At 37.4% G+C, this 25279-nt stretch overlaps 3 protein-coding genes across 5 annotated transcripts; 1 reads left to right on the top strand and 2 right to left on the bottom strand.

Annotated features, from left to right (window-relative positions):
* Positions 1–532: 532 nt before the first annotated feature.
* On the bottom strand, positions 533–3945 carry LOC131298964 (small ribosomal subunit protein eS7-like). The gene is made up of 6 exons (XM_058324475.1): positions 3790–3945; positions 2222–2306; positions 2064–2137; positions 1849–1972; positions 1057–1239; positions 533–890 (listed from the first exon to the last, which is right to left on the bottom strand). The coding sequence occupies exons 2-6, from the start codon at positions 2294–2296 to the stop codon at positions 771–773; spliced, it is 576 nt and encodes a 191-aa protein (XP_058180458.1). The 5' UTR covers positions 2297–2306; positions 3790–3945; the 3' UTR covers positions 533–770.
* Positions 3946–14712: 10767 nt separating this feature from the next.
* LOC131298473 (LOB domain-containing protein 41-like) lies at positions 14713–16918 on the top strand. Its single transcript, XM_058323953.1, has 2 exons — positions 14713–15246; positions 16101–16918. The coding sequence occupies exons 1-2, from the start codon at positions 15057–15059 to the stop codon at positions 16664–16666; spliced, it is 756 nt and encodes a 251-aa protein (XP_058179936.1). The 5' UTR covers positions 14713–15056; the 3' UTR covers positions 16667–16918.
* A 545-nt stretch (positions 16919–17463) lies between these two features.
* Positions 17464–24985, bottom strand: LOC131297983 (mediator of RNA polymerase II transcription subunit 21-like). Of its 3 annotated transcripts, XM_058323224.1 has the most exons (6): positions 24910–24985; positions 24708–24747; positions 23516–23747; positions 22150–22227; positions 22017–22068; positions 17464–17836 (listed from the first exon to the last, which is right to left on the bottom strand). In XM_058323224.1, exons 3-6 carry the CDS (start codon positions 23723–23725, stop codon positions 17760–17762), a joined length of 417 nt encoding a protein of 138 aa, XP_058179207.1. In that variant the 5' UTR covers positions 23726–23747; positions 24708–24747; positions 24910–24985; the 3' UTR covers positions 17464–17759. The 3 variants fall into 3 exon arrangements, with proteins under 3 accessions (XP_058179207.1, XP_058179208.1, XP_058179209.1); XM_058323225.1 differs by having other exon boundaries at positions 24708–24921; XM_058323226.1 differs by lacking the exons at positions 24708–24747; positions 24910–24985 and having other exon boundaries at positions 23516–24019.
* Positions 24986–25279: the final 294 nt, after the last annotated feature.

The following is a 25279-nucleotide window of genomic DNA, read 5'->3' as shown; positions in this document are numbered from 1 at the left end:
AATAGTGATCAACCTCCTAGAAAAGCCAGTTTAATATGATTTTTGAAATGGTTGATGGTCTTATATTGGTTGACATGATTTTTGAAATGGTTGATGGTCGTCAGGAAGAGATTGATCTTCGGTAAATGGTTGATGATTTGGAGGTCTAAAATGTGAAAGATAACTACTAGTATTAAAGTGGACTCATTAGGACCCAAAATTGACCATAATCTTAAACATTTTTGAGCAAAATGCATGAATATTTTACCAGGATAATCTCAATTTCCCATCACCCCCCGAGGACAATCACCAATAATCTTGAACATTTTTGAGCAAAAATGCATGAATATTTTACCAGGATAATCTCAATTTCCCATCGCCCACAGAGGACAATCAGCCCCAGAGCAGCCGCTCTAACCACTCCATGGAATTCAAACGTTGCAATGATTTGAACAATTCTTATTAGCAAAAACTGTAATGTATAAGGGTGAATTCAGGCTATTGTCCAAGTATTCTCAGTAAATAATCACTATTTAAGAGTTAAGACGACTCATTTTCCGGCTGGAAAGAGAACAAAAACTTTACTTCTCACAGAAGTATTAAGCTTTCAACAATCACATTTCCCGACAATTTAACCAAGACAAGGAAGTAGTAACTTTAATCCCCGGTCATACACGGAAAAAAAAAACCTCATATCCAAATCTCTGCAACAAAATCGCAAATACTTTCAGCAAAATGGAATCATGCGAGTCTTAAACAAGAACAGGGAAAATCTCATGTAACAACAGATCTTAAGCCTCTGTAATCGGATATTCAAAGATGACATCCTTGCCAGAAAGCTTCCGATAAACTCCAGAAAACGTCTCCAGCTTGTACTCGGTGTCATTGCGTGCCTTGGGATCCAAGTATATCTGTCACAAAGCAAGCAGATGGTTGCATCACCATCATCGAACAACAAAGGAAAATAAACAAAATCAAATAGATTGTGGATGCGTCTTGTGAAACTGTCGCAACAAAATGATAGCAAAAGGATAAATTTCATGTCTTCTCACGGCCAGAATACTTGCGATTAATTACCTTGATTATTTTGGACCCATCAATTCGGTATCTGATGCGCTTTCCAACTATCTCAGCAGGATACACAACATCCTCCAGCATGCATTCATGGACAGATGTAAGAGTCCGGGAGCGGGGCCTTTGTGCAGCAGAACCTTTCTTCGGCGGTCGCATTATTCTTCGGGTGGCAATGACAACAACATCCTGAAACATTCAGTCCCAACTCCAAATCAGAGAGTATTACGAGTAATATACAGTAATCAAACCAGCTTTGAAAAAAATGTTCCGTGTTTCACCGAATGAATATCAATGTAATGTAAACCAGATGTCAAAACAGGGGAAACAGACTTGAAAGTAAAACTCCGATAAAAAAAAGAAAAGACTTGAAAGTAAAAAACTAAGAAACCTACTCCAGCATCCAGATCTCTCTACACTCTCCATCTACCGTGTACAGATTTCTAACTAAATAGTAGGCAACACAGTAACACACTCTACATGTCCCAACCGTCCCCTTAACAGGAGAAATTAGATAACAAAATTTAATGAAATAATTTCTTCAATTTTCCCCACCAATCAAAAGAACTAATATTATTCCTAAGCACAAAACTCTGATAGCACATAATTTCTTGGTCAACCTAAGGCACAACTACCAGAAAGGAACAAACAAAATAGGTTGTCCAGCCTACTGTTAGAATTAAGAAATAAACTTCTCATGTTACGACAGAAATATACATTTTTTTCATTGGCACAGTAGATCTTGACCCCTTCATTAAGCTAATAAGATTATATGCCCATACAAATACCGACTCTCACCTTCCCACTGAACTTTTTCTCAAGTTCTCTGACTAGCCTAAGATGAATCTTCCGGAAAGCTTTTCTCAATCTATAGGGAACGTGAATGACAACAGCTTTGCGATTTGCAGCTACGTCAATTTGACTGCAAAGAGAGAATAATTTATCATTTTACTGTGCACATATAGCCCATTTGATTAATAGATTAAGCATAGAAGCAAGGAGTAAACCCTTACAGTGCTGAATTAATGTAAAGGTCTTTCAGATCACTCTTAAGCTCTTGGTTAGTATTTTCCAAATCAAATATTGCCTGCAAATAGATGAAGGCATCATATACTCTTTCAATTTCCAGTGAATCAGAATTGTAATCTCAACACGAACAAAAAAAACTAACCTGGGCAACTGTCTCCTCAAATTCAGTGGGTTCAGCATCCTTGTCTTTGTGGATCTTCTTCCTTGACGTGTACATCTTGACAAATCTGGGATAGACAAGTAAGAAGACGGGTCAAAGATAAATTCACAACAGAAGATTTGAAAACAAAATGAACACTTCAAAAATTAACAAGCATTGAATAATAGTGATTGTACTTAGTCTGAAATCCCAATACAATATTTAAATATTTACAGTAAAATTTACATTTTAAACATCAAAATAGAGTGATTCATCTCACTTGGATTAAAGACTAACCCAAAGTATTATACAACTTATAACTAATGATACTCATAGTTGCAAATTACAAGTTTTCCAATGCATCTACCCAATCTTTCATTAGTCATTACTCTAAAAAGCAGCAGAGAGCTGGAATCGATTCAGAATATCACACTATGCATCACCGCGATTTCAGCTTAAATGAAGCATTTAGTGTACCATTGAACTAAAATGACTGCGAGGGCCCTCGACAGCTCAAATGAGGATTGTCTGTTTTTTAAGTTTGTCCCTTTCATGAATTGAAACTGCATTTAGTGTCCACGTTGGCCCACCCAACTACTGGTGTTGTCCTAACATTACCAAATAGGATTCCATTTACATGATAGCTATAAAGCCTATAATTGTATTGAATTTTTTTTTTAAAAAAAAAAAAAAGAAAAAAAAAAGTTCTCCCATGAAGTGTTGACACGAAACACCCATTTCCGTCTACTAAATGCAGTGTAATACTACACAATATTCTGAAAATTTACCTGCTCCTTCCACAAATAAACCCATAAAAATCACGAACAGTAAAGTTCTAATAAGCTGCAGCCCTTAAAGAGAATAAACAAGGGCATAAAGTGCTCTGGGAGACTAAGAGAATGGACTTCAGAATGCCCTTATGGTTATATGAGACCCGATGACAATATATAGTAAATATACCCAATAGAAAAAATTCCAATACTATATCTCATCAATACCTTCCGGCTGGAATACAGTCTCTCTAGTCATAATCCAATTTGCAAGGAATTAAAGATTCTTATTGTCACATTCTACAGTAAAAGCAACCCGAATTGTACCATATACATTGCTACCACGAGAAAAATGGCATTTACACAGTACCCAATCAACAGATGCTGCTAGAAAACCAGGAGAGAGCAGAAAACCTACAGAACTCCAACCATCGTAACCTCACACGCAAACCAGCAACATCACCAAATTAATACTCATTTTCCACAGCATTCAAAGAGAATCGCACTTCCCCCCACAATACAAAACCATTCAAGAAATTAAACCCCTTAACTTAACCAGAATCAAAATCGCCTTCACTCAGAGATACCCATAAACATACATACACGTGGCTTGATTAGACCCATCAGGGCCATCACAATCCCCACCAATAAAGATTTTTTATTAGCTGAGACTAGAATGCGTATAGCACTTCTGTTATATTACAAAGCAGAGACTTCGATTTTCGACAAAATGATGGATGGAGGAATAAAAAAGCATAGGCAAAACTGTAAATGCAAAGGAGTGATCGATTAGACATCTACCTCTAGAGGCGGAGAAGGCTGAATCAAGTTGAAGTATGAAAGCCCTAGAGCTTCGGCTTCAGCTCCAGAGAGAGAGAATTGGGTTTTCTGGGCAAAAGGATTGCTAAGAAAGGTTGGGAGAAGAAAGGCGATGTTTTGCCCTAATTTTGGACGGTGGGGATTGAACTTGATAGTGGGATGTGGATGGGCTGAATGTGGACCATCATTTATCGCGGCCCAATAGGTATCCTGGGCCATTTTTCGAATTGGGCCAGGGCCTTAGTAGGTCACTTCCTTTATTTCTTTTGGATGTTGATTGATTTTATCAACGTAGGAGGAAATACAAAATGCCTTTTTTCTCTCCCAACAATTGGGCGTCTGAACCAACTTGCGTGCATTTCAACTAGTAATTTAAAAGCCTTGAAAATACAACTTATGGTCATTTCAATGAAGCCAATACTAGTTTTTTTTAACATCTTCTTAGCTCAAGAAAACGTACCACCTTGTTTGGATGTCAGTTTTGAGATAAGTTTTTGAGATGAAAATATTATATAGGTTTGCATATTTTCCCTTCTTAGTCAATATTTTTAACATTTTAAAAAATTAATTTTTTTTTTGAATAGAGGTACAGTATATATGTCCAAACAGTAGCAAATAAATAAAAATGTTAATAAAGAATCACCAACGAAAACACGTGAATGGCGTAGAAGTAAAAAAACAAAAAAAAATTGAAATGAGAAAGGAGCAAAGCATTAGAATAATTCTCCTGTGATAATTCAGAATCCAGAGACATCCTCGTACTTCTTTCCTTGGTAAATTTACTTACTTCTTTGAAGAAAATCAACAAGGCATCAGAAGGGCAGTTAGCTGTCAAGAGGAACTCATTTTTTGTGGTGCTAATCTAATTATTCTAACAATTTTTAAAAAAAAATATTCTTACAATACTGACTTTCGTTGGAAAAAAAAAACAAGAGTACTAGTGGTTAAATTAAAATAATATATTTTAAAATCTTCATTTGCATCAACATCCAATAGTACACGCATAAATTATGATCAGAATATGGTTGAAGCATTCAATAAGTAACAAATTAACAAATTCCTGGTCACATGGAGAAAATTGCTGATATAAGTTGATAATTTGAGCAAGTAGGCACCAAACTTCGTGATTATTATTGAAGTTCCTGTCGTCGTCTGAATGCAGTTCATCTAGTCTAGTGGACATACTAAAAAACGTGGAATTGGTTTTCAAAATAGTTGTTGATTCCAATGAGGGGGTAGCTTCTTGTTGGGTTAACCTACTCCTAGTATCACCTGCACGCGGTAGATTTTAGCTGCGACTCCCGACACGATATGCATATCCTCTGTAGATAGTGATGTGGTATAACTAAGAAATGCTACCAAACGGATGTGTGGAGCAACTCTAAGGGGTTGGCCTGCTAGTCCAGACCTTTAATTTATGGGTTTGCCCCCTCCTAACTCCTAAGACTTGAGGTTCGAAATCTTTCAGGCTTTAAATAGGCCTCCTGCTAGTAAACGGCATGATTGGTTCCTCAACATTAACCAAGATCCGCGTAAGCTCGGCAAGATACCTAAATGGCTAATTATAAAATAAAAAAAAAATGGATGTGTGGAGTACTTCTTTTTTTTATATATACAAAATGGAGAAGATTAGTACTCCCTCCATCCCAATTTAACAGTCTCTCATTTTATTTTAATTAGATAAAAACCTAGTTTTAAATTAGTAATAAATTTTATATCTAATATGAATCTTGTTTGATAGATCTTGATTAGTTTTATGATACAAAGATTTTTAAAATCACATAAAACATTATAAATTACAAGATATAATCAATTGAAAATTCGTAGTAATTTCCAAAAAGGATTGTTAAATTGGGACAGGGCGGATATTTAATAATTGCGCATCGGCACTTACATAATGGAATTCATTACAAATATCTTGCGCAAAACCAAACTAATCATCTAACTATTGTAAACGAGAAAAATACAAGGCAGTCAATGTCATTCACCCCGACTCAGACGTTGAGCCTGACGCAAACAGCGACACTCGCAATCTCCTGTATATTCATACATAGAATCAGCTGTTTCAAAAGAAATAAAATGATAATCAAAGATTTAAAAACAAAAACAAATACCGATCCAATGGATTTCAATCAAGTATGAACGCACCAATGACAATTCTTACCTCGTGTAGTTTTGTAACAAAAGACAAAAATGATAGTACTACTATTCTTGATTGCGATTTGCAAGAAGTTGGGAATACAATGTGCCGAAATCCGAGTCAATCTAGTGTCGTATCCTAATCCCATTTACACGCATAAACCAACACAAGTTGCACCAATCATGGCCACATTTTTGTCTCAAGACAAGCATAATAGTATATTCTCCCTACACCAGCATTCCAAGTGTGTTCAGGCAATCTTATCATTTTGAGACCCTTTCAAAAACTATCCTTTTCCTCTCATGAGCTTCTTCAAAATCTAAATACTTTTTGCCTTGAGAGCTCCTTTTACGGGATTTATTGCATTCGGTACTCATGAGGATTTCAAATAAAAACCATAGTCGAATCAAAATCTAGAATCCACACACACGAACCATATCAGGAAATATGAGTATCGAGGTGCACAAGAGTTTTTCCACACGATGATAATTCTGTAACACAGATTGACAACCAGCAAAAAAAAAGAAGCTTTCAAGACCGGACCTCGAATTCACCAAGGCTATATACAACATGGTCCACGTGTAGAACTGAAAAACATCTTGAAATAAAGGTCCGGCTAAGTTCTTTTGGGTCTCTGAAATCAATTTTGATATTCCAGATATAGAGACTCATCTCTAGGTTTGATTTTTCACTCTTTTTGATAAAACAAGAATAGTTTTTCATATTTTGTAGCCAAGAATATAAATCAGTATTATTGAGAATATATTTATGCGTCATTTATTATGAGATCTTTTGGTACGTGCAAGCTCTAATACCACAGTTGGTTTAGTGGAAACAAGAGATAAGTATCTTTGCACAAAAAATCCTAATTTAAACTTTTGGGAAGAAAATAGGATAACATACAGGGAGCTGATAATGCCAAAATCCCTTTTGTTCCTGCCAAACTCAATATTTACCTTTCATTGCATGACTTAATTGTCATCCACTGCACCACTTATTTTACGAAAATGCCCATTAAAATTCCTTGGAAGTTTTTTAACGTTCTTTTGACATTTCATCACCGTCAGAGCTTTAACTCTCTTTTTTCGAGAATACTGGAGTCTAGAGCTTCGTTAAGGTCCAACGAAGCTACTGTTTATCAACTTTAAAATGGTGCAACTCAGTTACTGTTATTTTGTAGCTTTTTTTTTTAAAGGATATTTTTTAGCTTTAAAATATAAGAGTATGCTCTTCTACTGTTTGTTAGATACGAGTATCTTTTTCAATTTGGGTGGACTTGCTTGCCTTTGATTGATCTGTAACATTTAAACTTGGAGGATATGATTGTAAACAGGAGGAATTGAAAACATGGGTTGTTAGATGGGTTGCTTTGCTTTGATCGAATTTATATGGGTTGTTCTCACTTGGGATCAAAATTGCGAAAAACTTATTCATGGCTTCACGGCTCCGCGCAATTTTGGCCGTCCATTCATGCAATAATAATTGAGATTGTTTTTCAATTTTAACCGGTCAAAATTAGTTTTCAATCTGGACCGTCCAAAAATATTTCAGACGTTCGCGATTGAGCTCAGCAAACACTTATTTACGAGACACCCCATAAAAAAGTTTTTCTCCATCATAATTTTGCTTGAAATCATGGAACTAAAAATAGTTGCTCTATATGCAACCTCCCCTTCTCTCAAGTTTGAAACTTTGGTATTCTTAAAAAAATAAAAAGTTCACGCTATGGTGGAATGCCAAAAGAACGTTAAAATATTCCTAAGAGATTTCAAGAGGCATTTTCGTAACGCAAGTGGTGTAGCGAAGGGCAATTAAGTCATGCAATCAAAGAAAAAATATTGAGTTTTGACAAGAACCAACAAAATTTTGACAGAAACAAAAAGGATTTTGACATTATCAATTTCCTAAGATATATTGTACTTGTTGAAAACTAGCTTCTAGATGTTTGAGCTGGAAATGGGATGAATAGTCTTTATATGCACCTTTTCAACTAAAAATATTACTATTTGCAATATATATGAATTGTAGGGAAACGTGTAAACTTTAATACCACCTTGTTGGGTTATCAAAAATAAAAATAAAAAATACCACCTTGTTGGAGTGTTTGTCATAACTTTAAATTCATAAAAAATGATTCTAGAAAGTTGTGAGAACCCACTTTAACGTTGTCTCACAATCGAGAAAAGTCGAAAATAGAATAATATGTAACAAAATTTAAACAACAACTGTACAACTCGAGGTCAATTTTTTGAGCCACATGATTAAACTACTGTAGAATTAACAAATCAGCTAGCAAAAATTGTTACAGATGTACGATTCAAAAGTTATGGAAACTGGTGCTCCTATAAGGCCTCATTCGGCTAAATAAGCCATTTGACTTTTTTTTTTGTCCTTATTTAAATTTTTTTCGCATTTGTTAGTTTTTCGTTAATTTTTTGAAAATTCTTGCTTCGTCATGACGAGAGGAATCTAAAAAGTAAACAATTACAATCGATTTTTTTTTTGAATAAATACGAAAAAATTGGCTTACTGCTTATTTTCGTTTTTATTCAAAAAAATTAGATTTTGATTGTAATTTTTTACTTTTTAGATTCCCCTCGTCATGAAAGAACAATAATCCTCAAAAAAATCGACGAAAAATTAACAAATGCGAAAAAAACTTGGTATAAGGACAAAAAAAAACAAGTCAAATAATTTATTTAGCAGAACGAGGCCTAAATCAAATTTAATTTCGTGTGGTTTTGAATGTGCTTTATTGTAGTATTTTAAAAGTACAGATGAGAGTCGTGGAAGATACACCTTTTTTTCTAACACTAGTCCACCACATATTTTTCTCATTGAAAAAACGGGAGTGGTAAGAGTCGGATGCATGCATTCAAAGACTAAAAAAATTCTACGGGTACCCCTTGGTCTTGGGGTGGGGATTGATAATGTACAGATTCCATGTGCGTGGGGCTCACCTCGCTCCCGACAAATACTCGAAACCATTCATTTTGAGGAGAATGAACTTTGAATCCTTCGTGTAATAAATGAGTTCAATCAAATATGATAATTGCTTAACCAATTTGTCTATTTTTTTATACGAAATTCTATATTGTGAATTCAGAATTCAAAATTTGGATGAACTAAGTAAACTCTAATTCGATGTCCAGCTGAGCTAATTATTCACAAGGCATGTTAAAAAAAAATCCACAATATAAAAGACTTTTCGATCATTGCGTGGGACTTGAGATAGATTCACATAGCAGGACTAAAACATTTATGGTATGCTCAGCCGAACGAACTCGTATTAAAAAGCATCTTGATCCTTTTTCATTGAACAACTGAACTTGTAACGCCCCCAATTTTGGGTACGTTAAATGAGGCATTTATTATATAATAAAGAGAGTCTGGCTCATTATTACATCATAAATACATCATAAGGAAAAGGTACATTTATTCAACAAGGAAGGAAACTAGGGTTCCTAATACTACTCTGTTTGCTCTTCCATCCTAGCAAGCTCCTCTGCTCCAAAAGCTTCCACGGTGTACATCTTATCCTGTTCATCTAAGAAATCTGACACATTATACCGGCGTCGCCACCCATATAATATGTCAGGGTCACCAAAAAGGCAACACCGTGAGCTACAACGCTCAATAGAGTAAACCCTACCCACTAACTCATAACTTACAAACAGTAAATCATATACGACGAATAGTAACAATCACACATCCACATTCACTATTCAAGTATCGTTGGTGTCCATGTTTTTTTTTCTGTGTTTCTCCTACGCAACTCATCGTAGACCGTGTCTCCATTTTCACTTTTCATCACCAAATCAACATTTTCAAAATCCGTTTTTAACACACCCAACCTCGGTTCCGCCGTTCCGGGTTCCCGAGTATCCTCACAATGGTTCCGCCGTCCCGGGTTCCCATTGGCACACATTTGCATTGGCTCCTCTCCGCGGATAACCAAGCTACACACCCAACCTCGGTTCCGCCGTTCCGGGTTCCCGAGTATCCTCACAATGGTTCCGCCGTCCCGGGTTCCCATTGGCACACATTCACACACACACATCTCACATAATGCCATCAAAATCGGTCATTATGTAGTTTCACAAATATTTCCTCCTTCGAAACACATTTTTCTTGTTAACCACACCCTAGGTGTCATGTTTCTATTTTCTCGATTTTCGTGTCTCGTTCTCATGCATAGACTCCGCGGTAGGACCTTTCACATACGCAACCATAAATCATTCATTGTAATCTAACAAGATCATCCAATTCTATATTGCTAAGCATGCTCGAAAAGATCAAAATATGAATACTTCAATTCAAGCGTTAAAATCTTATCTTTCGAAAATCGTTATATCTTACTTTTTGAGAAATTCAATACAACATATGTTTATTTAAGACAAAGTCATTTATCCAACATGTTCATACCTCCATTAGTGAGATAAACTTATTGACAATCATGCATTTTAAACGATAGATAACCTTATCTACTTGAAACTAAACAATAGATAACCTTATCTACTTAAGGAAAACAATAAGGATATTGATACCTTGAATCAATAGCATTCTACTATCTAACATACGATTCTATACGTAGAGTTTAGGGAACAAGAGGTTATACTTATACTTAGGGAAGTGAATAGAGAAAATCTACATGATCGTAATGTCATTTCAAGATTTTGTAAAACGAGCTTGCTATTTATTCCTAATACTTTAACTTGCCTTATCATAAGCAAAATAACTAAAGTTATACTAGGGAGAATGAGTAGAGATTTATCTACCTTGATCCGAAACTTAGTCGGGGCCGAATAAGCTAGTTGGAAGATTTCTACGGGCGGTGAAACTTGCAAATCTGGACCAAACTTTGGATGGCAGTAACTCGGTCAATATTTGGCCGAATACGATCGTTCTTGGGTCAAAGTTGAAGCTCTCGAAGTGCTCTACGACTTTCGTGAAGGAAGTTGATCCTAGAAACTATTTTAGGTAGGAGAAAAATGGTGATAAAGGCAGAGACAGTATGCTGTCTGGAAATGGAAATCCGAGATTTTTACTGAACTTCGGATGCCAATATCTTTGTCATTTCTTCACCGATTTGGATGGTTCTTGGGTCTAACTTGAAGGTTTCGAAGTGCTCTACAACTTCCTCGAAGGGAGTTGGTTCTAAAAACTACTTTAAGCAGGAGAAAAATAGAGATTCGTGGAGGACAGTAAGCTGCCTGGAAAAACAGAAATGGTTTCTAGAGAGAAGTGAGAGCAAGAAGTGATGGTGTGAATTGAATGGAAGGCATGGGGTGCTATTTATAGCCAACACTTGAGCTCCTCCTTCCTCCTCTATGGCCGGCCCCCCTCTCTCTCCTTCCTCCCATGGATTTGCTCCATTGTCATGTCCAATCAAGCTTGAAAGCATGCAAAGTCTTCCATGACTTGTCACTTCCATTTGTAGGCCAAATCTTAGGTCATCATGAAGGGTTTTGGACTTGTCAAGTCTATGGGGAGGTTGCTTGCAAGAAAGAATATAATCATGGGCTAGCTTTGTACTTTGGAAGACTAGAATGGGTTGGCATGTAGTCAAAAAAATAGGCTTAAGGCTATAAATGTTGCTTGTGTAAGTAATCAATACTCATGCACACACTCCACCCCACTCTCTCCATCCGGCCTTTCTCTCTCTCTCTCTCTCTCTCTTTCTCTCTCTCTCTCTCTCTCTCTTGTATCTATATACATCCAAGAAAATCTAGGAAAGTAAGTCTAGGATTTTAAGACTAGAACATAGGTGTGCATGCATGGCAAAGCTAGCCTTGCTTCCTTGGAAGCAAAATGATGAGATTCCTTAGCCCATGATTTTGTATTGTCAAATCAAGGCTTTATTGGCAACTTAATTGCTATTAACCAATGGTCAAAAATTCTCCTAGCATTTATTAACCATTGGTTAAAGAAGGTAAGTATGGGCTTGAATGACTAGTCAAATCTAGGTTCTCATTATGGCAAGTCTAAGGTTGCTTCTTTTGAAAGCAAAATGATGGGATTCTTGTATGACTTGTCTTGTCATGCATTTAGGCAAGTCAAAGGTCTAATAACCAAGGGACAAAAATTCCCCTAACAATTATGGACCAAGGGGTAAATGGATATTGGTAATAATTTGATATGACTAGTCATGGAAATCTATTGTCCAAGGGATAATATTTTCCCTAACATTTATGGACCAAAGGTTAAAGTTTTCCCTTGCCTTTATTATCCAATAGGTAGGGTGAGTAATGATGCTAGGTAAAGTGAAATGACTAAACATAGGAATAAAATGATTACTCCTATAGTCTAATGGTTCAATTAGGGTTCGGGGGTTCAAAAGGCTCAAAGACGGTCAAAAAGGTCCATCTAGGATTAGGAAATTGTAACTAGATTGAAACGGTAATTAAGGTTTTCTAACGAATTGGTTGGAAACTAATTCTACTTGCCAAGTAGGATTTCTAGCCAAGAAATATAATTTAAAGATTTTATCTAACTCGTTAGGAAAATATACAAGTGCTTTTATAAGCATACTTGTTTTTAGAAAATGACTAGATTGTTCCGGCGTGAAAAATATAATTTTATAAGTCTCAAATCTAATTATGACGGATTATTAAAATTAAAAAGAAATTTTTAGTAGCAAATCCAAGTAGTTAAAATAAAATTTAAATATTTAACGAAATTTTTATTTACCAAAAATCAGGGTCGTTACAGAACTAGTAGGAAGGTTGAAGTACCATGCGACAGTATCCCAACACCGTAAAAATAAATAAATAAATAAATAAATAAACCCCCACTAAAAGAACGTTTTGGAGAAGTCCTTGTAAATTACTACCTATCAAGGAGGTCATTGTAAATTCGGAAAGTCTAATGCCATCGACGGGAGCCACCAAAGGCACTTGGGGTCCTATAAGGATGATCCAAGTCGTTTAATAATTAAAAAATAATAATCGAATGAGCTCGTAAAAAATCGGCTCAATCTGATATATGCAGGTGCTCGAACCAATTCTCTATTTTTTCATTCTTTTTCCAAATTTGAGAAAAAAAATGAAAAATCCGATCGAGCTGAATTTTCATGAGAGCCTTTGATTTTATTCTGTAAAATTATTAAAAACTGTTCAAATCATTCATGCGGGGCCCACGCTTGCCCATCGGTGGCTCCCGTCCGTACGTGTAGCAAAGTCCTTGTAATTTCCATCAATAAGGTTTTTTTGTTCTACAAATTAGTACCCCACTAGTTCAAGTCTTATTGTACAAAAAGTACAATATATTGATATGATTAGGTGGAAGTTGTGTGTCCTGGCTTATGGGATAAGCATGAGGACTAATTAATAAAACCACTGGTCCCCACCCGTTGCCCGTTGTGCGCCCACAGAGACCCAAATCCGAGAAACCAGAAACCGGTCACCGGTTTTGAGTTCCCAAAAAGCGGGCTTTTTTTGTGTGGTACAGTAGCTTTCGTTTGTCACGAAACACGACTGACTGACTTCCTTCCCGAAAACCAGGAGCGAGAGAGAACGCGGTTGCGTGGGCCCCGCGCTCCGTTTCCACGATACGTGGCGATTCGACCGCACCCCTGACAGCTTCACGTGGACGCCACGCGCACTTCACTTTGGGAAACCCCCCCGTTGCATGCCACCCGCCCTCCCCACGCCCAATCCCAATGGCCGCCCACCTGGCCCCCCTCCCCCCCTCTGAAATTTTTCAGTGTCGGGTGTGATAACATGTTGTATTTCGTTCGGCACATTTGAACCGTTCAAAACGTCCGATGCAATTTTTGACGGTTCAAATTTGGAGAAATAAAGAGGAGGAATGAGAGAAGAGAGAAGATTTTAATTTGAATTGTCCAAAAGAGCATCGGACGGCTTGAGAGTGCCGTGCGAACACCACATGAGATATATCCGTTACGCACCGAAAAATTTCTCCCCAACCACCTTTCTGATCACTCTTTTCAGAGCTTTTGTTCCAAAAAAGGGAAAAAACTCTTGGACTCTTTTTTGCTGTAATCCACCATATTTGTTTGGATGAAATTTTAAAATGGATGAACGTATCGTAGAAAAATAGATTTCATTGTAGTGTTGTAATCTTATATTATTTATAAAATGAATATGTTTCAAACGCATATCCCTATGAGTAAGATTTTTGACATGCTCAAAGCCCTCTTTCGTTTTGAGATTTCGAATTTGAATTTATAGATAATGAGTGTAAAAAAAAAAAAACGATCTCCTCCAAAATAAAAGAGATATTTTTCCTTTAAAATGAAGAAATGGAGTATGGGTTGGAGATGCACTTAGGAATTCATCCTTCAGTAGGAATCCTTCAAAAAGCCACTCGCTACCAATCTCAATTTTTGCATTGCACACGATCTCCCGATTCTTGCTCTTGTGAATTTTTTCTAATAAAAAGAAAAGTTTTACCGCAAAGTGATTTAAGATACTGTTCGATTATTAAGAATTCTTTCGATGACGTTTTATTCCAATATGAACGTTTCAAATACCATAAGACGAGGCATGAAGTCCTATCATCAAAATCAAATGTACGCAAAAAGAAATTCGATCATCTCAATCTCTAGGTTAGTTTGCGGTTGTGATTACTTTTCAGACGGGACAATTATAGAATATCCAAAAAAAATGCGAATAGAATATGGGAAAAAACATACTCCTAGCAAAAATTATTGGTAAATCTATGGTTGCTATAATCCGTGGGAACAAAACGCTAGCGGATTTCCGAATAACATCATCGGAATATAGCCGTAAATGGATTGCGTAGAAATCGTTTCTACTCCTGCGCCCGAGGAATGAGGATAGTGTGGTTGCCTGGATACGGCCCTATGGTAAGAGGGGCTCGGCCGCAATCATTCGGGAGTGAACTAACGCGCCGCCTACTGGCGTGGTAAATGCTCCGTTTTTACTATAAAATATCCAAAAGCCATTAGTTTCCCACATCCCTAGAACGTGGGAAAACCTGGTTTTCTCGAAACAGCTTGCGCCCTTCCTCCCCAAAACCCCATTGCTTATATATATATATATACCCCCGTACTACCATATCGCCATTTCTCTCTTTCTCTCTCTCTCTCTTGGAAAGTTTAAACTGGAAGTAGTGGCTAGCAACAATGCGGATGAGCTGTAACGGATGCAGGGTACTCCGGAAGGGATGCAGTGAGAACTGCAGCATCAGGCCGTGCCTTCAGTGGATCAAGAGCCCCGAGTCGCAGGCCAACGCCACCGTCTTCCTGGCCAAGTTCTACGGCCGCGCCGGACTTATCAACCTCGTCAACGCCGGCCCCGAACACCTCCGCCCTGGTAAGTACGCAGATAATGCTACAGTGATCGCGTTTAGGTATATCGATGCACTATGTACGCCAAATAACCACGTAGTTTACTACATGGGTTCTTACCATTATCGGATGGGTGTACTTATTATTTTCCAGTTTCTTCGGGCGAGTTTAGCTTTTTAAAAGCAATCTCGAGCGTCCTGTATCTCCTTTTGTGAGCCTTTTTGGCTTGTTCGTTGGAGGGATTCAAAATACATCGTCCACCGTTTTCGTATTTTTTGGGATCTGTTTTCGTGTTCATTTGATGATTGGATTGTTTTTTTGGAGCTCGTTGGGAAAATTACGCGTTAAAAATCTTGTTCGTAAACATTTGAGTTAGTACTATATTTGTTTGAAGCACGTTTATGTTAACAAAAGATTTCGGTTTGGTGTTTCAGTCCTTGTGTCAAATCTATACTTGATGGATATGTTATTTGGCCTGGATAATGTTTTCGACGACTTTGAAAAAAAATGAACGATTTTATTCATCAAAATGAGCCCAACAGGATTGTTCAGTCCGAAAAATCGTATTTTCTCACATGGTACACTCTTACGTTTCGTTTGGATGGTAAGGAAGGAAGAGATAAGAAAGGAAAAGGCCAATTAAAACATTTTTTTCTTTTGGACTTTTCTCTTTCTTTTGTCACTGAAATGGTCAATCCAAATGAGAGATTCCAAACGAGAGATTTCATAAGAAACGATAACCCTTTTCTTACTTTTCTCATGAAACCCCCTCCGAACCGAATCGGTCAAATGGAATCACCGTAACACTATGTAATTCCTGCATCTTGAGCTTTCTCATAAACGAGCGTGTAATGATTCGTTTTGTTCATTTGATTACAGCGATCTTTCGATCACTACTGTACGAGGCATGTGGGAGGATAGTGAACCCGATATACGGGTCGGTCGGGTTGCTCTGGTCAGGAACATGGTCGCTCTGCCATAACGCTGTGGAAGCCGTTCTAAACGGGGCTCCGATAACCCCGATAGCGTCCGATTCGGCCGAGTGCCACAACGGGCCGCCGCTAAAGGCCTACGACATCCGTCACGTCTCCAAGGAGGACAACTCATCCGGGTCGAAAGACCTCCACCGGGTCAGGACCCGGTGCCGGTTCAAGAAGTCGGCCGCCAAGCCCAATCCCAGCAGCCGCAAGTGCGACGCCGACTCGGGCCACGACGAGTTGAACCGGTCGACGAGTCACGACTCGTCTCTGAGTCACCAGTCCGAGGCGAACACCGTGGGCGGTGAGAGCCGGGAGGTGGCCTCGATCGCGCGCCGCGCCGAGCCGGAGTCGGAGCGGGCCGAGGACGGGGAGGTTGAGCTGGAGCTGACTCTCGGGTTGGAGCCTGTTTCGCGATCTCGGGGCGTGAGCGTCAAGGGAAAGACGTCGGAGCTGGGGTTTGAGTAGCCGGCGAGATCGATCGCGGTTTCCTTTCTGGAGTTTTTTGACGGCCATGACCGTAAAAGTTTTTTGTTTTTGTTTCGTTTTTTTTTTTTTAAATTTCTGCTGAGGATTAGGTTTATTATTGGTTTATGATATGGTTTGTTTTTTTTTGCTTCTTGAGGGTTTTTTGTGAAAAAAGCGACATGTACAAATGGGGATGTTTACTAGACAAAGCATATGAAATATATATATAGAAGGACAGAGAGATTATTATCACTGCTTTAAGATCAGATCGGATGCATATTTATTTTGCTTTGTTTTTGGTTTACATATCCGGACGCATAGGGTACACATGTGTGCATAGATCCAAGATCCAAACGGAGACGTACGTGCATTATTTGTCAATTAGGGAAAATACCAAAACACACCCTAATAGTAAATGGGTCCCTTAACAGATGCAGTAAATGGGTCCGTATAATAATAGCTAGTAGTACTAATTCGTAACTTTATTTGCATCACCATAAACTTGCTCAACGATGTCCTTTTGCCCCTACCAGAATCTTTGTGGTAAGGAGGATGTGTTCTGTCTAGACGAGGCGAAAAACCTCAAATGAACCTTACTGAGCGTTCATTGTATTAATTCTTACTGAGCGTTCATTGTATTAATTTGAACATTTTATTTTGTAAGATTCATATATTAAAACATTCATGCTACTTGCTTGCAAAGCTTAACGGATACAACTGGAATAACAGAGCCGTAGGAGAAGAGTACACCTCGTTTTCATGTTTCGTCAGTCAATGCCAAAGGACGGTGCCAAGCCTTTTTAAGAACTCAAAAGGCAAAAAGTACCTAGATTTTGATTGCACTAATCTATAATCCAGGTCAATATTAAGTAACAGACAGCATGTACTATCATGCATTTGACGGAAGTTTAAACATCACTAATAACTACAATTAACAATACTTACTTTTGCATAGCAAAAAACAAAAAATACAAAAAAAAAACAGCTTCTACGTTCCCAGGTTGTTTTTTTGCTCGTTCCAAGCGAAAAGTTTTCACCAACTCTGATGTCCACAAATGACCCCGCAGAGACTCATGCCAATTGGTGATGCACATCATTCTGGCTTCTTCAAGTTCAAGCAATTATCAGCTGCTTGACTGAACAACTCCTGGACCTGTTTTAATTCCTCATCTGGCCACAAAATAGCAGTCAAGAAAGGTTAGTTTTACAAAATATAAATTGCTCTTATTTTTATCCGTCCAAACAACAGCTGCCTTTGGAAAGCACAGAGATCTCAAGGAGGGGACACAAGCCAACTATATTCATGTATTTCCGGGTTATTCACAAGGTCCACGGTCGAACAGGCCAAAGGCAAATTCACTCATCATTACTCATCTTTTTCATACCGTACTTAATTTAATGCAGAAATGGCCATGGAGAACTTGAAAACGCCTTCTTCTGGAAAACGTTTTCTGGAAGGTGAGTTCTTCACCAAAAATTCCCAACGAAAAGTATTGAAACGTTAACCCAACAATTTTCTCAAAGGTGCTCTGGAAAAATGATTCTGAAAACAACTAAACAAAGCCAAAGCTATGATACCTAGAACGCGGGTTGAATGGAAATTTGGTACGCCACATGCTTAAATTGTGATATGTTAGGAATAGGCTTCTATGAGCTGTGCTACGTGCACAGACTGCTGTGCACAACAGCTGTGCACAGCAGCCTTTTTCTCCCGCCTCGGGTCGCACAAAGATGATCGGAGCCGCTCATTTTGTTCAAAATATATCGTTTAAGGTCTTTGTAAAAAATGAGCTTCGTTCGATATCGTTTAAGGCGTTAACAAAACATCCAAAATCACTTCAGAATTTAAGTAGCTTGCTGTGCACGAATCATTTCTGGGCTTCTATAGATAACAAAAGTAGAACTTACTCTTAAAACCGGTAAACATCTAGAGAAACTATAAATATTGTTTGTCAAATTATTTATACAACACATGTTTCTAAGGTTCCGTTCCAGAACACCTTCTTAAAAAATAAGTACTTATTTCACATTTTCAAACTCAAAAATAATGTAAATGAAAAATAATTTTTAAATTTTTTTTGCACCGTATTAAAGATCTCAATGAGATCTATCAAACAAGATCCATAGTGATAAGAAAATTATTTATGTAAACACATGATTTTTAAGCTTGAAATTACCTTCTTAAAAAATAAGTTCTTATTTAGGTTTTTGGAACCCACCCTAAGAGCATAAAGATTGAACAGGTAACAATCCGGAATTTCGACCCATTGTTTTTGAATAAATATATTAAACTAAATTGTTTTGATCTGAAACTGACAAAGACAATCATTTCTCTCCAATGTAGTCTTGTCTAATCAAGTTAATATACTCAAGGATAATGTAGACTGTAGAGAGGGAGAAATAAATGTAGGGAAAGAGAGAGAGAGAGCTATCAGCATGAGAGAGGGAGAAAAGAGGTGGAGTGTCTTGCACCCAAACTCTCATCACATGCATGCACCATGTCATCCTATCCTATTGTTCTAGCCTTCCATTCCAAGTCTACTAGTAAGAGAGAGTGGAAACAGATGGATATTTATCCAATCATCATTATCATCCTACACTACCCTAAGTTCTAACCATCATGTACCCATGGGCCTAGACGTGTGGAGAGCAAGAAATATATAGAGAGAGAGATATTTTCGCGGGGGGCAAAGAAAGAAAGAGGAGAGAAAAGGAAGATGCACAGCGTGCCGTTCCAGTTTTGAGAAAAAGAAGTTTAGAAAATGAAGGTAATTTTAAGCTCAAAAATTATATGTTTACGTAAATAATTTTTCTATCAATATAAATCTTATTGAAATCTTTTAAACGGTGCAAAAAAAAATTAAAAAATTATTTTTCATTTTCTTTATATTTAAACTTAAAATTACCTTCTTTTTAAAAAGAAAAGTTTAAAAAGAAAGAAACGGTGTATATCCCAATAACATCTCACATTTCAAACACACCACCTCACTTCATTGTTCTTACTTTGTTTGAGAGTTTAGAGAGAGTAAAAAAGAGAGGGGAATCGGCTAGGAGGGAGGGAAGGAGAATAAAAATTTAGTTCTAGTCCACCACCACATTACAGCCTTCCACTACCCCCACAAAACCACCATTTGATTTTAGTAGTTCTAGTTGTCCTTTTGATTCTAGAAAAAGAAAACAATTTTCTTTTTCTTCCGAATCGAACCCGACGAGCCGTCACTCTGTCCGCCGCCAACACCGATGTACCGTACACGACTACCACCAAGAAGAACGGTAGAAACCTCTTACCTACTCACCTAAGTATATATAATGTTGATGTGCTATATGATTAAATATTGAAATTAGAAATTGTATGGTATCGTTCTTCTTGGCCTTTATTCGCATTATGATATCATTTTGTGGTGTGGTATTGTGCAAGAAAAGTTCATCAGGCGCGTTTATTTACTGACTATGCCGTCTTAGGTGATGATGTTATCATCGCCGATGAGGCTGTAGCCAAGGTTTACAAAGACACCCTTTCCGAGTTAGGTGTGAGCATTAGTCCTCAAAAAGTATCGCATGTTAAAATTTATATATCGATCGCGAGGTAAAAACCTTCTTCTTATTTACCTAAGTATAATGTACTGATTATATTTATTGGGTGAACGAAAATTGAATTTAGTTATAAGTTTTGCATATAAAGTATAAAATTATAAAATGCGATGACCTGGGAAAATTGTAAAATGGTATATCGAATACTACTGAGAGATGAACAAATGATTTTAATGCTACAGGAGAGCTGCTAGAGTTAAACTAGTAATTTAGGTTTATTAAATCGCATGCTTAGTACAGCTAAATTATCCGAGAAAGTAATTTATCAAGTGGTGTTAAGTTGTTAACATTGTTAGATATTCGCATGTTGTAATATTATAGGGTTGAATGGTTAAATATAGTCTTCTTGTTATTACCGTGGTACCATTTTAAGTTAGATTAAAACGAAAGTGTAGAAATGCATGAACAAGGATTTTGCATGATTTTAGCAAACTTTGAAAGAATAATGTGAACGCAAGAAAATGATGCATGTTCACGAGACACGAGAAACGAGAAATAGTTGACGAGAATAAATGAGAAATTGAAATGTGAAGATTAATTGCGTGAGCACGAGAGCCCGATGGAATCTGAAAGAATGGTTAGCAGAATCATGGCTCAAGTGTGTGTGACCTAGGAGCCCGATTGAATTTAAAAGGATGGTTAGCGGAACTAGTGTCGTGTGAAAATGGTGAAATGAATAAGACTGAGAGCCCGATGGAATCTGAAAGAGACGGTTATCAGAATCAGTGCTTTTGGGTGGAACAAATTAGCCTGAGAGCCTGATGGAATTTGAAAGATGGTTAGCGAAACTAGTGCTCCAGAAAATAAAATGGAAAGTGAAATCAATACTGATAAAATGATGACACGAATTACGATACGCTTCGTGTGAAAATGGTGAAATGAATAAGACTGAGAGCCAGATGGAATCTGAAAGAGACGGTTAGCGGAATCAGTGCTTTTGGGTGGAACAAATTAGCCTGGGAGCCCGATGGAATTTGAAAGATGGTTAGCGAAACCATTGCTCCAGAAAATAAAATGGAAAGTGAAATCAATACTGATAAAATGATGACACGAATTACGATACGCTATGTTGACTTCAAAAGGACATTGACACTTTTTGTTGAATTGTTATTTATATGTTGAACTGTTAAATCTCTGTGTTTTATTTTGCAAAATTATATATTATTTTTGCTAAAGTATGGGATATAGGGGTAGGAATTAGCTACTGAGCTTAAAACCTCGACCCTGGCATATTATGCGAGACCTAGGTGACGAACAGGAAAAGATTTTAATATTTGGAGGAGTTCAGAGCTGAGCACAATATCGAGGAAGAAGCCGGACATCAAGTAGAATAGATTTACCGTAGTACTCTTTCCCTTTTGACTAGAATAATTGTATTTGAAACTCCAACTTAATTATTGTAATGACTCAATTATTGTTTTTATTTAAAATAAATGTTGAATCGAATTTGTATTTATTTTAATTAACGTTCCCAAAAATCGAGGCATTACAAAACTTTTTGCACTTTCTCCCACCGAAATACCATTTTCACTCTGTTTTACCATAATAAGTTGACATTTTTGCGAAAACTTAGGGGATCGCTAAATTTACCGCTTAAAAACGGTAGTGTACCATGTTTTGGAACGTTTGTACGAAAACTTAATTCCCTGGTAACATAGAGCCAAAGTTTACTACATCTTCAGTAAATATGAGTTAGTTGTCAGAATTTGAAAGCTAGTAGCCTAGTATCATTTGAAAAACGAAAAGTTCAAAGCTTCACCTGCAGCTTCTAGTTGCCTCTGTAGTTCTTGGCCCACGGCATCATTTTCAGCCTGAACATACCAGAAGAGCATGAGACAACAAAGTAACTATTTTGATATTCTAAGGAAAGATTGCATTGCTCGACCTAATACCTGAAGTTCTGCAATCCTTTTGAGTTGAGCCGCTTCACCTCCTTCAGATGAAGGAAGTGCTGCAACCAATGCATCAAACTGGATATGGAAAACAAGCATTCTGTAAGTCGATATACAACTTCTACAGAACGGGACAAGCAAAAGGTTCCAGGACTAGGAGTACACGACACGGAAGGGAAATGAAATAGAAGGGAGGGTGAAAGCCAAAACATATGCAAGGTTCAGTCGACTTTGAGCTCTAATTGTTTTCTGGCAGTCAAAATTCAAAATTTTGGCAGGCAATACCTCTTGTTTTACCAATTAGTTACTTGCTTTTACCAATTGGGTTGGGAATACACGTTTCAGACATCATATTTAACTATGAAGTGAGCATTTGGGTCCTCATCTCAAAAGACAAGCCAAAAAACCCGAATCCCAATAACAAGGTAATGTTACCCACAACAGATGTCCTAACAAGAAGTGTTAATCAGAGAAAGACTGGTACAACATCAACAGCCAAAAAATTTCACTCTCCCCTTGGGAATTTTTAGGGAGCCCGGAGCCAGGTAGTTTCCTTTCATCCTTTCTCTGGTTATAGGAGGGCAAAAAAACCGCTTAGGCTGTTAGGCAAGAGAAATCTAAACGAAAGAAGAAAAGAATTCTTCCTAAAGGAGGAAGACAAGAATACGGAAGCATTAAAAAGAATAAAGTATACATAGACAAGTTGAAGTAACTCAAAAAAGCTGATCTCTAGATTGGTCAACCTAGGAATGAACACAAGAACCAACAAATACAAATCAATCAGTGGAAGACACCAACTCTCCTTGCAGAATTAGAACAAGTCGAGAAGCTACATTTTCCATTTTAGAATTGTATCTAAAAAATCGAGGGCAATAGCACACAACTTAGCTTTTAAAAAAAGAAACCAGTGGTACAAACTTAAAAAAGAAAAGAAAAGAACCACAGTCAAACTCACTGCTTGCGAGTTTTTGCTCCTCAATTGCATCTAACATCATATAGCTCATCAATAGAATAGAGAACTTACATGATACTTTACTGGAGTAGAAACGCTAGAGATCCCAACTACAAGTTCATCCAATTACTCGACATGTCACAAGAGTAAAGTAGAGTTTGCAAACTGCACTCAATGGCATTGATACGCATAGGAACCCAATGCAGAAAATCAACCTGGCTCAACAAAATGATTCTAGAAGCCAAATGCTATTGTAAAGGTCCTAAAGGATAAATATGCACCCAACCAGAAAGTTAGGTTTATTGCTCAACGGCTCAATACCTCCAAATCATGTTGGTATTCAGATACACTTTTGTCAATCATATAAACACTTAACTTTCGTCAATGAGAAGGTAGCAGAAAAGTAAAGGGCACCTGCTTAGCGGCCTTCACCAGAGCAGCACTCATGAGCTTAGGTTGTTCTGCAACATTAGCAGCATCTTCCGTGGGATTAGCAGCATGAGGTTCGGGATAATTTGGAGACAGACGGACCGGTGGGGAATCCCTTTGTAATGTGCCGAAGGTATTGAAGGCAAGAGCTGCGATAGAGTTGACTAGTTCTTGTAGTTGGGAAATTATATCCATCTCCTAAACTAGCCACTAAATCCTAAGATAGACATAGTTTGAAAGTTTAGTTATAGTTAAAATACCCGACTCATGACAATCCACAACATTAACACCAAGTAGAGGAGTAGGAAGCTTCACAAATATTAAACAAGAATGGGAAGGTTTTTCGAAGCAAGCTTGATTTTTTCTGTCATAACAAGATACAGGTAATAAAGCCAAAGGAAAGAAGCTAAATAATTATCCTAGCGGCCCCCATACAATTTTTTTTGATAACTCACCAATCCCACCATCCACTAGCTGGGGGCCCAATTAAAGTCGGGACAACGCTTAGTATGGCTAGCGTGTTCGAAACCACCTAGGTGCAATCAGCTCCTTATGGGGCCAACCGTATGGGGCGTTGTCCCGGCTTTAATTGGGCCCATACGCCGTCACCACTTTCTCCACTAACCTCCACAACGTCATTGTTTGTCATTTCCTACTTTTGTTAACAAAAAACAAACAATGATACTAAAACAAATCTAAACAGTAGATATCGAAACAAAACACATATACAGGGTATAAGAACATTTGGTGGGATAATGTCAATTAAGAAGTCCCTATAAGATCAACTTAAAAGGTCAAAGCATACATCAGAATTTGGAATCGTAAAACAGTGGCAATTACTACAAAAACTGCCAGGCTAATATGAGTATCCTTTCGGTGTCAATTGCAAGGAATAAAATTTGACGAAAAGGATACCTGGAAAGAGACACAATAGGGATCTATAGGTGCATATATCAACAATAGAATTTTCACCAATCAAGTGACTGAGTTTGAAATTCATACTAATTGTATGTCTTCACTACATATTGCATATCTTGAGCTAATACATACATCCATTCCTTTCTTATAAACGAAAAACATTCACTAAGAAGACATATTACTAACACCCCATGAAACAGATGCTGGCACAGATTACACTATTGTACATAGTTCCACAATTTTTGAGGGAAATACATACCTTATTCTCAAAATAGTTGAATAAGCATTCTTCAATTAATCTAGAACATAGATTAGACATACACAAGTGGAGAATTTGAGTTTCAGAAAAAGGAACGAATATAAATGGACTAAAGATAGGGTTTTGCACTGCTGACAAGAGAGAGAGAGCGAGAGCGAGAGAGAGAGAGAGAGGGAGGGAGGGAGGGAGGGGAGGGGCGTACCAGTCGGGAGAGAAGGAAACCATCGGGGGATCTCCTGTTTCTAGAAAGCGAAAAACACCTAATTTGTAATTTCCATAATTTCAAGAAACATTATAAACGTTTTTTTTTATTTTGGAAAATTCTAAAATCAGCCCAATGGGCTGACGATAGTAGATGTGTGAATGTGTATTAAAGGATATAAAAAGTGCACAAAAATACGTGTTTTTCTTGTCTTTTAGTGTGTTTATCGTCAGCCCACGACAATAGCAAGACCGTTTTATTTTTATGAAAAAAACAATGTTACACACACAACAATCCAAACACAGCCTCTAACATGCATATATGACCCACACACATATTATGTATGTGTGGGTCCCATATGTATGTGAGA

This window comes from Rhododendron vialii, chromosome 8a (assembly GCF_030253575.1).
Source record: "Rhododendron vialii isolate Sample 1 chromosome 8a, ASM3025357v1".
NCBI classification, from domain to species: Eukaryota; Viridiplantae; Streptophyta; class Magnoliopsida; order Ericales; family Ericaceae; genus Rhododendron; species Rhododendron vialii.
This window is presented reverse-complemented; position numbering and strand designations above follow the sequence as displayed.

What these genes read in the sequence shown, in the direction of transcription:
- LOC131298964 (XM_058324475.1), bottom strand. Translation starts at nt 2,296, where the DNA reads ATGTACACGTCAAGGAAGAAGATCCACAAAGACAAGGATGCTGAACCC. An exon ending in CTTTACATTAATTCAGCACT is followed by an intron (nt 1,973 to 2,063) that starts GTAAGGGTTTAC and finishes CTCTCTTTGCAG; the next exon opens with TCAAATTGACGTAGCTGCAA. An exon ending in AGAAAAAGTTCAGTGGGAAG is followed by an intron (nt 1,240 to 1,848) that starts GTGAGAGTCGGT and finishes TGAATGTTTCAG; the next exon opens with GATGTTGTTGTCATTGCCAC.
- LOC131298473 (XM_058323953.1), top strand. Translation starts at nt 15,057, where the DNA reads ATGCGGATGAGCTGTAACGGATGCAGGGTACTCCGGAAGGGATGCAGT. An exon ending in CCCCGAACACCTCCGCCCTG is followed by an intron (nt 15,247 to 16,100) that starts GTAAGTACGCAG and finishes ATTTGATTACAG; the next exon opens with CGATCTTTCGATCACTACTG.
- LOC131297983 (XM_058323224.1), bottom strand. Translation starts at nt 23,725, where the DNA reads ATGGATATAATTTCCCAACTACAAGAACTAGTCAACTCTATCGCAGCT. An exon ending in AAAGGATTGCAGAACTTCAG is followed by an intron (nt 22,069 to 22,149) that starts GTATTAGGTCGA and finishes TGGTATGTTCAG; the next exon opens with GCTGAAAATGATGCCGTGGG. An exon ending in GAGGCAACTAGAAGCTGCAG is followed by an intron (nt 17,837 to 22,016) that starts GTGAAGCTTTGA and finishes TTTTGTGGCCAG; the next exon opens with ATGAGGAATTAAAACAGGTC.